Source organism: Carettochelys insculpta, chromosome 2 (genome assembly GCF_033958435.1).
Source record: "Carettochelys insculpta isolate YL-2023 chromosome 2, ASM3395843v1, whole genome shotgun sequence".
NCBI lineage: Eukaryota > Metazoa > Chordata > Testudines > Carettochelyidae > Carettochelys > Carettochelys insculpta.
The window spans coordinates 238312698-238325099 of record NC_134138.1 but is presented as its reverse complement, the minus strand read 5'-3'; the positions used below and the strand labels follow the sequence as shown (position 1 = coordinate 238325099).

Below are 12402 nucleotides of genomic sequence, written 5' to 3'. Positions count from 1 at the left end.
CTCCGGGACTGGTAGCAAACAGTGGTCTAAGTACCATAAGTAGGCAGCACTACACCCCATGCCACTGTATTTTGGCTTTGGAGATGGAGACAGACTTTGACTTTGGGCGCAATGGCACCAACTGGCATCTTTTGGGCACTGTTGAAGCAGTTGGCACCACAGATGCCTTTAATGCAGAGAGAATCCTTGTCATCACCGAAACTGCCAATGCCAGCTAAGTCTTTTAATCCATTTAGTGGCTGTTCAAGAGAATGCATTTGTCCCTTGGCACAAAGTTGTACACTAGTACTGACGATGCTCTTACCTCCAGTCCAGGAATTCAAATACCCTAAAGAACTGCTTGTATCTGACATGCATGTATCACTTCTGCTTAGGGAGTCTTGGGGCTCTGGCCTTGGGGAGGTAAGGAAGGGTGGAGCTGGGGCTAGCCTTCCCTACGGGGTGCTTCACCCACAGCCTATGCTCACTAGTTAGTCTCTGCTCCCTGGGTATTTCCACGCTAGCATCAAAGAGACTGCTGTTCTTGATCACCCCAGAATGTTCCTCAGCAGCACAATGGCTCTCAGTGCTAACAAAAACCCACTATGAATCATGGACAGGCCACTCTTAAAGGAGCTACCTCTCCTGCACCTGAATCCAGACAACACTAAGTGTGGTCAAGGCACCAGTAAGCCCTACCCTTGTTCCGGTCATACTGACCCTCTTTGGTATTCCAGGTGGGTTCTAGAGATCAGTGAAGAACATTCTGTCCCTCTCCTGTTCCCACCTCACCCCACTGCCTCTTTGCCCTTCTTAAGGCACCCTTCTGATTAACCCATTTTACTAGAAAAAATAAACCAGTTCCTGCAGCTTGGAGCCTTAGAGCCAATCCCTTCCCAGCATAGAGGAAACAGTTTTCTATTTTTTTCTGATCCAGAAAAAACTAGTGGCTGATCCTGGACGTTTAAAACCTAAACAAGTTGGTCAAACTGCAATGCTTCAAGATGTCTACCCTCTCTGCCATTATTCTAGCAATGGATTGAGGTATTGGTTCTTGGTCCTTGACCTCCAAGATGTGTATTATCAGGTCACTGGTAAGGCTACTCAAGATATTTGTGGAGACACAAATTCAAAATGGTGATACTTGCAGCAATAATTCGGTCACTGAGCTTAGGGGATTAGTTCTCAGCCGTTAACCTTGAGGGCACACTTCCATATAGCAATCCTCCCAGCTCAAATATGATTCCTATGTTTTTATTATCAGTTCAGATCATTTTCAGTACCGGGTACTCCTTTTGGGAGTACCTACCTACCTGAAGGGTCTTTCTGAAGGTCATGTCAGTAGTAGTGGCACACCTTCACAGAAAAGGAATTCTAGTGTTCCCTTACCTAGACAATTGGCTTCTGAAAGGTGGCTCCCTGGATGAAACTTGACAGGTAACTTGTGAGACCGTAGACGACTTCCTCAAATTGGGATGACAGTTGAGCTGTACAATCCCAAGTAACCTTCTAATCCCACGCAAGAACTATCTTCAGCTGTTGGAACATAGGTCAGCTGGTACTTTATCTGTGCACCATCCAAGACTGTAAATACAGTGCCTTCAAGGGTGGCTCATGCGTATCTACCCAGCAAACACAATCTATCCACATTACTTTATGCACCCACTTTTCTCAAGGAGTCTGAGTTGGCAGAAATACTCTCACATTTGTGCAGGAGGAATCCCTTTTGCCTACCAATGGCTACATCCCTGCTGGGTTGGGAAGCAAATCTGGATGGTCACATGTGGCCACCTCAGGAAACCACTTTGAACATCAGACTGGAACTGAAGGCTGTTCGTGTGTGTATGTCTGTCTACAGGTTTCTACAACTAGTGAGGGTAAATACATAAAGGTCATGAGGGACAATATGTTATGAATGTTCTATATTGACTGACAAGTCAATACAAGTTCGCTGCTCCCTTTGCACAGAGGCCGTGGAAGCTTTGGAACTGTTGTATATGTAATCAGGTCATGATTGTAGCAGGTTGTCTTCTAGCAGTTCATTCTGAATGTCACTGTGGAGACATTCAGCAGGCACTTCTTTCAAGACTAGGAGTAGAAAATAGATCCCATTATGCAACTGATTCCAGCAGTGGTGTATTTTTCAATAGATCTGTTCACCATGGCAGTAAAGAAGAAGAATTCCCAGTTTTGCTTTAGAAGTGATCACTGTTCTTTGGCAGGCGGGGAGGGGTCATCTTATTGGTTCTTGGCATTGTTGCATTCTTCCCTTCCCTCTTCACCCCCAATAGTCAAAAGTTCTACTCAAATAAAAATGCCAGAGTTAGTCTAATAGTTCTGACCTGGCTCAGATAAACATAGTTGTCTTGGTTGATACATTTGATCTTTTACTCACTGATCACCTTCCGGACCTCTCCTCTGCAAGACTATGCCTAGACTGCAGGTGTTTTACAGGATACTAGAGGTCTCTTGGAAGAGCTATGCTCATCCAAGGAATGCATTCACTTTTCCGAGAACACTTTTGGAAAAACAGATGTGTTCTTTCACCATCCCTGTACACGTCATTCTATGAGGAAGAAGGGATGGCCCAAAATAGGTTTTTCTGAAATGTGTCACCATGTAGACATGCCACATTTTGGCAAAGCCTCTTTTGAAAGCAAAGCAGAAAAAGATATGCAAATTGCAGTGTGCAAGTTCCATATTTTTTTTCACCAACAGTCAAGACTTTAAAGTGCAAAGAGCCTTTACTCCAGTCTCAGATTTCTTTGTCTCAGAATAGGACTGCTCACTGGTTCATGGGATTAGTAACAACACGCTCAGAAGACGTAAAAAGAGTGCTATTACCTAGCAGAAAATGAGCTGCACCATGCTATGCCATGCTTACAAAAATTAACATTTACCTCCTGATGTGATCTCAGACACATTTAACCAACAGCTGAATATCTACCAGATGTGCCAGACAGCACCTTAAAACTGAAAACTTAGACCTCTTTCTCAGCTCCATTTAGAATCCACCTAGCAACCAGCATGGCTTTCCATTCTCCAGTAGAAGGTTTTGCTGTATTTGTCCACCCAATGACAATAAGGTTAGTTAGGAGGATCAGAAATCTTTCTACCAGTCAAGTATCCTAACTGGGTTTGGGACTTCAACCTGGTTCTTAAATGCCTTTCAGGATCCCTATTTGCACTGATGGCTTCCTTCTAAGTCAATATTTTATAAAGGAAAACAGCATTTTTGGTAGGCATCATGTTGGCTTGACAAGTTGGGAAAATATGGGCCTTTATGGCATTCTTTAACAGTGATGTAACACTTGATGTAAGGACAGCCCTGGCTGCTTATCTTGATAGGACTAAACTTTTCTGAAAGACTTCCAAATTATTTGTCTTCATTAGCCAGATCAAAAGTGTCTGTGGTCTCTAAATGAAGACTTTCCAGCTGGTTACATGGCTCATGGCAAGAGCTAATCCCATTTTGTAATATCCAAGAATGCATGTGCACCCACACTCGCTCATTCTGAGAGGTCTATCTCTATTTATAGCCTTTCATAAGAACTGCCATCACTGAAATATGTGGATCCATGACTTTGACCTTTATACATGTTTGAGTATTCTGCAATAACTCATGATTCTGCTTCCAGTGCTGTATGCAGCTCAGCTGTATTTTCTTCCATGTTAGACTTTATGTTGAAGCTGCATCCTCTTTCTGCTCATTAGGCCACTAGAGATGAGCACTTCTAGGGACACTAGTGTGGGGACAGAACACTTGCTCTGTGCAGGTTATTTATCCTGTGCAGTAACTGACTCTCTCTATGATTAGTCTTCCTTTGGATGCTTCACTACCTGCCCTCCTGCAACTCTGCTTCAGAGTTCTCTGCTGTGGAGCTTTGGGATACAGAAAGACTTGAGGTTAGTTCACCTTTACAATGCTGGATAGTCATGGCACAGAACACAGAATTTAGTAACATACATGTGTGGGCTTGATGAATACAGCTATGAGAATTCTGACCAAAGGTGCAGGGAATTCCAGGGCACTGGGAATGGGCCCCCTATAGAGGGACACATGTCAAAGAACTACAAATACTGTATACAGCAAGTAACCACTCACTATCTAAAGCTTTTTGCTTATTCCTGTCTTTCAGGGTTATCTCGAAGAGCTAGTACGACTTAGAGAAACCCAGCTGGCTGAATCTGTCTCACAGAACAAACTACTGCTACAGAGGATTGAAGATCTGGATCTAGCTCATAAAATGGAGAAGGAACAACTGGAGTACATAATTGTAGAGCTTCAGGACCAGCTGTGAGTTAGACTGTGATGAAGAAAGTTTGCTAGAGTAGTAACATCATCTGTTTTGGATTCTTATTTTTCAGTAATTTATATGAATTTCTTATGTCATGGAAACAAGTAGAGAAAATGAAGTATTTCTGCTTTTTATAATTGTGGAATAATTCTTCATCAATTTACAAATTTTATATTCAAAGACAGCTGCTCTGAAATAGTGTAGAATGCTAACGAGATAAGAAATTATAAGAAATGACTATTTAAAGATCTAAGACAGTTTACCTGAAAATAGTTATTCCTATTTCAACTGTGTTTTTCTAATTAAAATTGCTATACTGCATTTTATCACTAGTAGATTTCAATTTGGTAATGCAAAACGTTTTGTGAGAAGCAAACCATTATTTTGGATGTTGTAAATTTTTTCATTATTGGTGAAAAAGGTGTATCTCCTTTTCAAGTACACCTTCAGACACACCTGCTTTATTCTTTTTTGTTTGTATGGTGCTCTGAAACAGTAGGAGCTGAGCATTTAATTATTTGGCAGATTATCAGCTTTTCATCCCTTCTTTTGTATCAAGTAAAAGGTTTGGAGCAACATAAAGGAGCTTTGATTTATCTATTTTAAATACTTACATGGCTCACATTCCTGTAGCATCTGAGCACCTCAACTTGAAATGTATTTATTCTTACAGCATCCTTGTGAAGTGCAGACAGGCTATCATCCCTATTTTAGAAATGTGGAAGTAAGACACAGAAAAAATGGATTACCCAAACTCACCTGGGAAGTCTGTTGTGGAGCAAAAACTGAACCTGGGTTTCCAACTCCCATTGTAGTCCCCTAACCACTGGACCATCCTTCTCTGGGTGTGATAGCTTTATTCCAATGATGGGAGAATTCCCCTTGGTGGAGGAAGTAAGGCCACCAGTCTCGGGATCTCTTCTGGAAACATTTTGTGAGCTCTGAAATTGTGTTATTCTGGGATATAGCTAGGCGTTAAGCATATAGAATTGTGGAGATTCTGGGCATCACCTCTAGCTCAGTCATAAATTACATCAGTGTCTACTTTTGCCCCTGGAGCAGTCTAGATTCTGGGAGATTCAAGGGTGGCTTAAAGGCACCTTAGTCGGCTTCTTGGCTGTTTTTTGCTTAGAGTAGCAGTGCTGAATCTCAGTTTTTGTGCATTCAGAGGTGTTTGGTTAATAAAAAAATACTTTGTAACTTGTGCATCCCTGCTGAGTTCGTCAGAAAAATGTGTATTTCACGTTTGATAATTTTATGGCTGTAGAGAAGTGATGGGCAACCTAGGCTGGTGAGTAGGCCATGTGAGTGACCCTCAATTATGTCAGTGGGTAAGATTGTTATATAATCAAAATGGTCTTCCAGGACAGGGTAGTTTAAGCAAGCACAGTTAGCAACCTTGAATTTGCAGGGTGAGCCAGTTGAAACATAGCAGTGCTTAGATTGGCTGCAGAGGGAGTGCATGACTCTGCACACAACGGCTGACTGCGAATCAGCTCCCACCCTACTTCAGGTGTCCTTGCTTTATGTGTGTATCACATTAGTAATACTGCTAGGGAAAAAAACTAGTAATACTGCTAGGGAAAAAAACAGCAGAATATGGCCTTCCTGTGCATGACCTGCAGAAAACAAAATGTTTCACAGGCTGCACATAGAACCCCAATGGGCCACAGGTTGCCTACCCTTGCTCTAGAGGTTTCCTCTCCTCTCACTCCATGCTTTTTGTTTGATCAGGGCTGGAGGAAACCTGGCTTCAAGCTGTGTGAGAACTCCCTGTGCTAAAGCTGAACCAGAGTTTAGCAGTTGTGGCTATTGACTGGTCTTTCATCTCTTAGAGCATCACTTTCTAAAGCAGATACTGACTTTGAGGATGCCAACTTTCACCTAGTTTAATTGATGGAATTATTGGTGTTCAGTATAAAGGAAAAATGTATGACTAAATTTGGCACTGTTATGAAAAATTCAACCTCTGTTGTCTTTTTCTCTGAATGTTAGCTCACTTAAATTTTAGCGTATAATTTTGTGGTACTTTAAGACAAAAAAAAAAAACAGCCCTGCACTTATTATAGCCATTTGAGATGATGTTAGGGGCTGTAGATTGTCTGCTTTCATATTTATAAGGCAGTTGCTGAGAGATCCAAGCACAATTTTACACAAAACTAATGTTGTGAATTCAGCAAATCTGTAAGATCTACTCTGCCTAAAATGAGCTCGTAATTTTGGTTAATTACTCAGCCCAGAGAGTTAGAAGAGCAGAGAAAATGACTTGGAGGAGAAACATGAGGATGAAAACTAGCAGCAACTGGCATTCTCAAAGCATATTTCCTTCATGCATGCCTACTCTTGATCTCTGCTTTGTATTTAAACAGTAACTGAGTTGATTGAGCACCTAGTTTTCACACTGTACTTTGCCTGTATTCAAATATTAGTTTGGCTAGTTGCTATTAACATTATGAAATAGTTGAACCTGTATTTATAGAATTCCATGTACAGACAGGTATCTTAGTTTTATTTCTCTTCCTCTCTTCTCTGCCTCCTTATTAGTATACTAAAATAGTGAACTGTATGCTGCAGTTTCTTTTACTAACCGAAATGATCAATGAACTATTAATTCATATATGCATATGCTAAGTCTGGGTTACTTTAATTATTCCCTAAATCCCCAGTTATTTTTCCAGTATTTAATATTTATAAATTTGACTATCCTAGTCTGTGAGTGTATATATTAATAACTTCACTACAGAATATTGTACATTAGATTAGTAGGACATCTCCTCCTCCCACAAAACAACTTATCAGAAACCTAGTAGGGAAAAGCTAAGCATGCCAGCGTGCCTCAAAAGTTAGTACATTTGAGGAGGGCATGGGAGCTTACTAAAAGGGGGGCATATCCCACAGTTAAGTGTTCCAGCTTTAATACCAACAGCCTTTTTGATTAAAATCATCCTACAGATAGTCTTTTAATGTGGAGGCTAGTAAACTTTAGCAGATCAGCTGATGTGTATTGCCATAGTATCGCAAAAGGAGATACTAACTTTTGTCTAAGGTACCTGGGACCCAAATGATGTAGAAATATTATACATCAAAACAAATAGTACAAATTGCTTCCAGAAATAAATGCAAGCTTATTTCTATTGCTAAGAATAGACTTAATATATATATTCCCTATGAGAAGAAAAAGATACAATTTATATTGGCCAACATTTGCAAGTGGTCTTGCTGCTCAGTGGAAACTGTAATAATCCACTACAGAGATGGGAAAAGCCTAGTTCTTTGGGTAGGTTTGCATCTGAAAGAAAAGATTAGATTTCTCACCAGTACTGCTGACAGCTGCTGACTGGATATCAAGTAGCAGCTATGGCTCCAGAAAGAGAGTACCAAAAAATAAGGGGTGATTTTGTTGAAGGAATATATAATTTTTTAATTTTCTACAGTTCTTTGAGGAGTATCCCTGTGGGTGCTCCACTTCAGGTGTTTTGGTGCACTGTGGTTCTAGTTACAGACTTTTGGTATCAGTGCCCAGAGTGGCCCTGCACACACAGCAGCAATCTCTAGTGATGAAGAGGAGGGAGAAACAAGAATGGGCTCATCTTACCCTCCTATCCTACACATGGAGGTATTCAGCCACAGGATGCAAGTTGGCAATTCCAACAACAGGTGCCCTCTACCATGGCTTTTCCACCACATTGGGCATAGCGGGATAGATTCCTGGGCATTAAACAGAGCCTGGAATACTTAACCATCCAACCCATTCAGATCCAAGATACTGTGACCACCTCCACTATATGCTCCAGCTTCCCCAGAATTGCTGCAGGAGGAAGTTGATGAATTTGGAGACAGACCCGAGGATAACTCTCTCCCACCTGCTCATTCGTCCCTGGATGCCAAAAATTGCCTTTGCCCCCCACATACTTTCAGGGTTTGTTTAAAAGTGTAGTAGCATCATTAGACATCCCACTGGCTGAGCTATCACAGACTCAACACAAGCTGACCAATACATTACAAACTTTGCGGTCAGCAAAGAGCACTATTCATTAATGTCATCATAGACCCAGCAAAAATCATATGACAGAATCCATCCTTGTCCCCAACTTCTTGTAAGCAGTCTGACAAGAATTATCATGTACTGGCTTAAAGGAGTTAATTTTCGTTTATTCACCCTATTTCAAACTCATTGGTAATATAGGCAGCTAATCAAAGGGGAACACAGTGTTGAACCAAAACCACTCCCTATGATAAAGATAGGAAACACGTATGCATCTTTGGCAAGAAAGCCTATTCATCAGTAACCTTCCATTTTCACATAGCAAAGCACTCTGTGTTACTGGCCAAATACAAACAACATTTTTTTCCCAGATGTCATCTTTTCTTGAGCACATCCCAGCTGATAAAAAGGAAAAATATATGGCTGATATAGCTGAAGGCTTCATCATCAGAAAATCTTTGCAGACTTCTCCAAACTCTGCTGATTAGTGTCTCTCTCCATTGCCCCATCCACTGGCCTCACCATGCCAGGCATGGATTGCCAGTCCATCACGGCAGATCTGCCAAGTGCTAATCACTGAGGTCACCTTGGGGTGCATGTCCTGCTTGGTCTGGTCCTCCCCTAGTCACCACCCTGGACTGTGCCAAGTGTGGCGTTGCCACTCTGGTAGATCCTGGTTATCAGCTAGCAACCGCTCCAGCTATGGGCTCCCTCTTATCAACCGTATCCTAGCAAAGCGCTGTAGAGGCAAAGCACAAGTTATCATGACTGTTTCAGTGTGGCCTTGCTAGCACTGGTTTGCCATGCCTATGAAGAAGGTGGCAGTTCCTCCCTATCCCTTTCCCATCTGTCTGGACCTGCTGTCCTAGGATTATGATCAGTTCCTACACCCCATCCACAAGTCTCTGTGTATCTTGGTATGGATGCTCCATGGCTGAAGCCAGAGGAGTGTCTGTGCTCAGAGGAGGTGCAGCACATCGTTGTGGGATGTAGGAAGCCATTGATGACTTACCTGGCCAAGCAACGAAGGGTCCTGTGGCACCTTATAGACTAACAGAAAAGTTTAGAGCATGAGCTTTCGTGAGTTAACTCACTTCTTCAGATGCTGGTCCTGGAAATCTGCAAGGCCAGGTATAAATAGGCCAGAGTAAGGCTGGGGATAACGAGGTTAGCTCAGTCAGGCAGGCTGAGTTGTATTGTCATCAGTAGATCTGGAGGTGTGAACTCCAAGAGAGGGGAAGCTGCTTTTGTATTTGGCCAGCCATTCACAGTCTTTGTTTAATCCTGAGCTGAGGGTATTGAATTTGCAGATGAATTGTAGCTCAGCAATTTCTCTTTGGAGTCTGTTCTTGAAATTTCTTTGCTGCAGGATAGCTACTTTTAAATCTGCTACTGTGTGTCCTGGGAGATTGGAGTGCTCTCCTATGGGTTTTTGTATATTGCCATTTCTGATGTCTGATTTGTGTGCATTTATTCTTTTACGTAGGGACTGTCCAGTTTGTCCGATGTATATGGCAGAGGGGCATTGCTGGCACATGATGGCATAAATTACATTGACAGATGTGCTGCAAATTCAATACCCTCAGCTCAGGATTAAACAAAGACTGTGAATGGCTGGCTAAATACAAAAGCAGCTTCCCCTCTCTTGGAGTTCACACCTCCAGATCTACTGATGACAATACAACTCAGCCTGCCTGACTGAGCTAACCTCGTTATCCCCAGCCTTACTCTGGCCTATTTATACCTGGCCTTGCAGATTTCCAGGACCAGCATCTGAAGAAGTGAGTTAACTCACGAAAGCTCATGCTCTAAACTTTTCTGTTAGTCTATAAGGTGCCACAGGACCCTTCGTTGCTCTACAGATCCAGACTAACACGGCTACCCCTCTGATACTTACCTGGCCAAGTGAACAAGTTTTTCCCACTGGGTGTCAGAGCATGGCATTTCTCCCTCCATGTTATTCAGTGCAGTCCATTTTAGATTACTTACTGAAGCTCAGGAACCAAGGACTAGCATAGTTTCCATTAAAGTTTTGAGCATGAGCTTTTGTGAGCACAGATGCATCTGATGAAGTGAGTCTGTGCTCACGAAAGCTCATGCTCAAAACTTTTCTGTTAGTCTATAAGGTGCCACAGGACCCTTCGTTGCTGTTACAGATCCAGACTAACATGGCTACCCCTCTGATACTTCCCATTAAAGTTAGCCTTGTGGCCTTCTCTGTAGTCTAGCAGTCAGGATCCAGACTGTGACAGTGTTTTCTCATGACATGACAATCAGATTCCTGAGACGCCTCAAGGGACTTTACCTGCAAGTATGGATCCCTGTCTCACGGTGGGATCTTAACCTCATTCCCTCCAGGCCCACCCTTCCAGCTACTGGGTTCCTGTTCCCTTTCCCACATGTCTTGGAAAGTCACTTTCATAGTGATGACGTTGGCAAGACGAGTCATGAAGACCTTGACCTTGGAACTGCCTTATAGTGCTTTTATAAGGATATGGTCTAGTTGTGGCACCACTTGGCCTTCCTGTCAATGAGGGCTCTTCCATCCATATGAGCCAGGGCATATTTTTCTTGGTGTTCTATGTCAAGAAGCATAAGACTGCTGTGGTTGTTGAGAAGTCTGGATGGCTTTGTCTTTTTAATTGAAATGGACCAGCTCTTTCCATAAATTGACCCAACTCTTCATTGGTACAGCAGATAAAATGAAGAGACTGCTGGTTTCTTTGCAAAGGATTTCCAACTGGACCATCCCTTGCATTAAGATCTGTTACAAGCCAGTGAGTGTCTCATTACTGATCATCAAAGCCAATTTGATTAGAGCACAGGCATCTTTGGCCTTTCAGTACGTATTCTGATCAAGGACATCTGTAGAGGTGTGATGTGGTCCTCTCTCTGCATGTTCACATTTCATTAGGCCATCACTCAGCAGGCTAGAGATGAGCCTGTGTTCTGCAAAGCTGTGCTACAATCTGTGCAGCTGTGAACTCCTGCCTGTCTCTAAAGGTACAGTTTGGAGTCACTTAACATAGAATTGGCATGAGCAAATACTTGAATTAAGACAGTTACGTGTTCTGTAACTAGTGTTCTTTGAGATGTGTTGCACATGTCCATGCTCTATCCAGGACCCGCCCTTCTTCTTCACTGTCAGAGTTTCTAGCAAGAAGGAACTGAGGGTGGTGGGGAGGGGTACAGCACCCCTTACGCCATGCCACATGGGTGCTATTCCAGAGGGTGTGGAGCAGCTGCCCTACAGATATTGCTAGGGAGAAAACTTCTGGCACACGTGCATGTGGCCAACATGTACACCTGATGTGGAATGGACTTGAGCAGTGTGCGTCAAAGAACGCCCGTTATGGAACAGGTAACTTTTTTTTTTTTTCTTTTTCTACATTTTGGGGGATATATCTGTCTTCATTTTGTCCAAAAGATTGATAACTGAACCATTTTTGAAAATTTTATATTCTTACGAATGCTAAACTCTCTGGAGCAATTTTTGTAAGCACAAGTATAGCATATCTTACTATACGTTGTATGGATTCTTCTTGCAAGATATTCAAAGTAAAGTCAGTCCTTAGACAGCTTCAGTATAATAAACTTAGTCTGCTGAGGAGAGCTATTTAATGCCTTTATTTCATCACTCTGTAGAAATTGGGGTTACAGTTCAATATGTGATCTTGCTGCTGAATTAATTTTCTACTGTGACAAAATTAAGAATACTAATCCTCCTTTCTCTAAATCCCCTTAGGGAGACCGGTTGTGTAAACTCAGTTTAGGCAAGACCTACTAGGCAGAGGCCTGAGAGAGAATTTTCTGTAGTAACATGTAACTCTATCCATCTAGTGTCAATCTCCAGTTGTTGGGGACATTTGCTACTGGCTGATGGGTGACATGTCATTGTACACAGTCCCATTACACCATCATCCCATAAATTTAACCAACTGCCATCTTGAAGCCAGATAGACTTTTTGCCCCCACTAGTTCCTTGAAAGGCTGTTGAAAAATGTGTCTGGTAAATAGAAAACTTTGCCGAATTTTGAGCTTAAACTTCTTGATGGACAGTTTATATCCTCTTGTTCTGGTGTCCACATTGGTGCTTACCTTAAACAACTCCTCTCTGTGGTGTATTTATAGAGAGCAATC

The 12402-nt window shown here is 42.2% G+C and overlaps 1 protein-coding gene across 2 annotated transcripts in view; it reads left to right on the top strand.

Annotated features, from left to right (window-relative positions):
• RUNDC3B (RUN domain containing 3B) overlaps positions 1-12402 on the top strand; it is a 133396-nt gene that overhangs the window by 53521 nt on the left and 67473 nt on the right. For both annotated transcript variants that reach the window (XM_074984778.1, XM_074984777.1), the window contains exon 8: positions 4119-4276. In XM_074984778.1, the coding sequence (XP_074840879.1) occupies positions 4119-4276 (158 nt within the window). The remainder of the gene's footprint in view (positions 1-4118; positions 4277-12402) is intronic.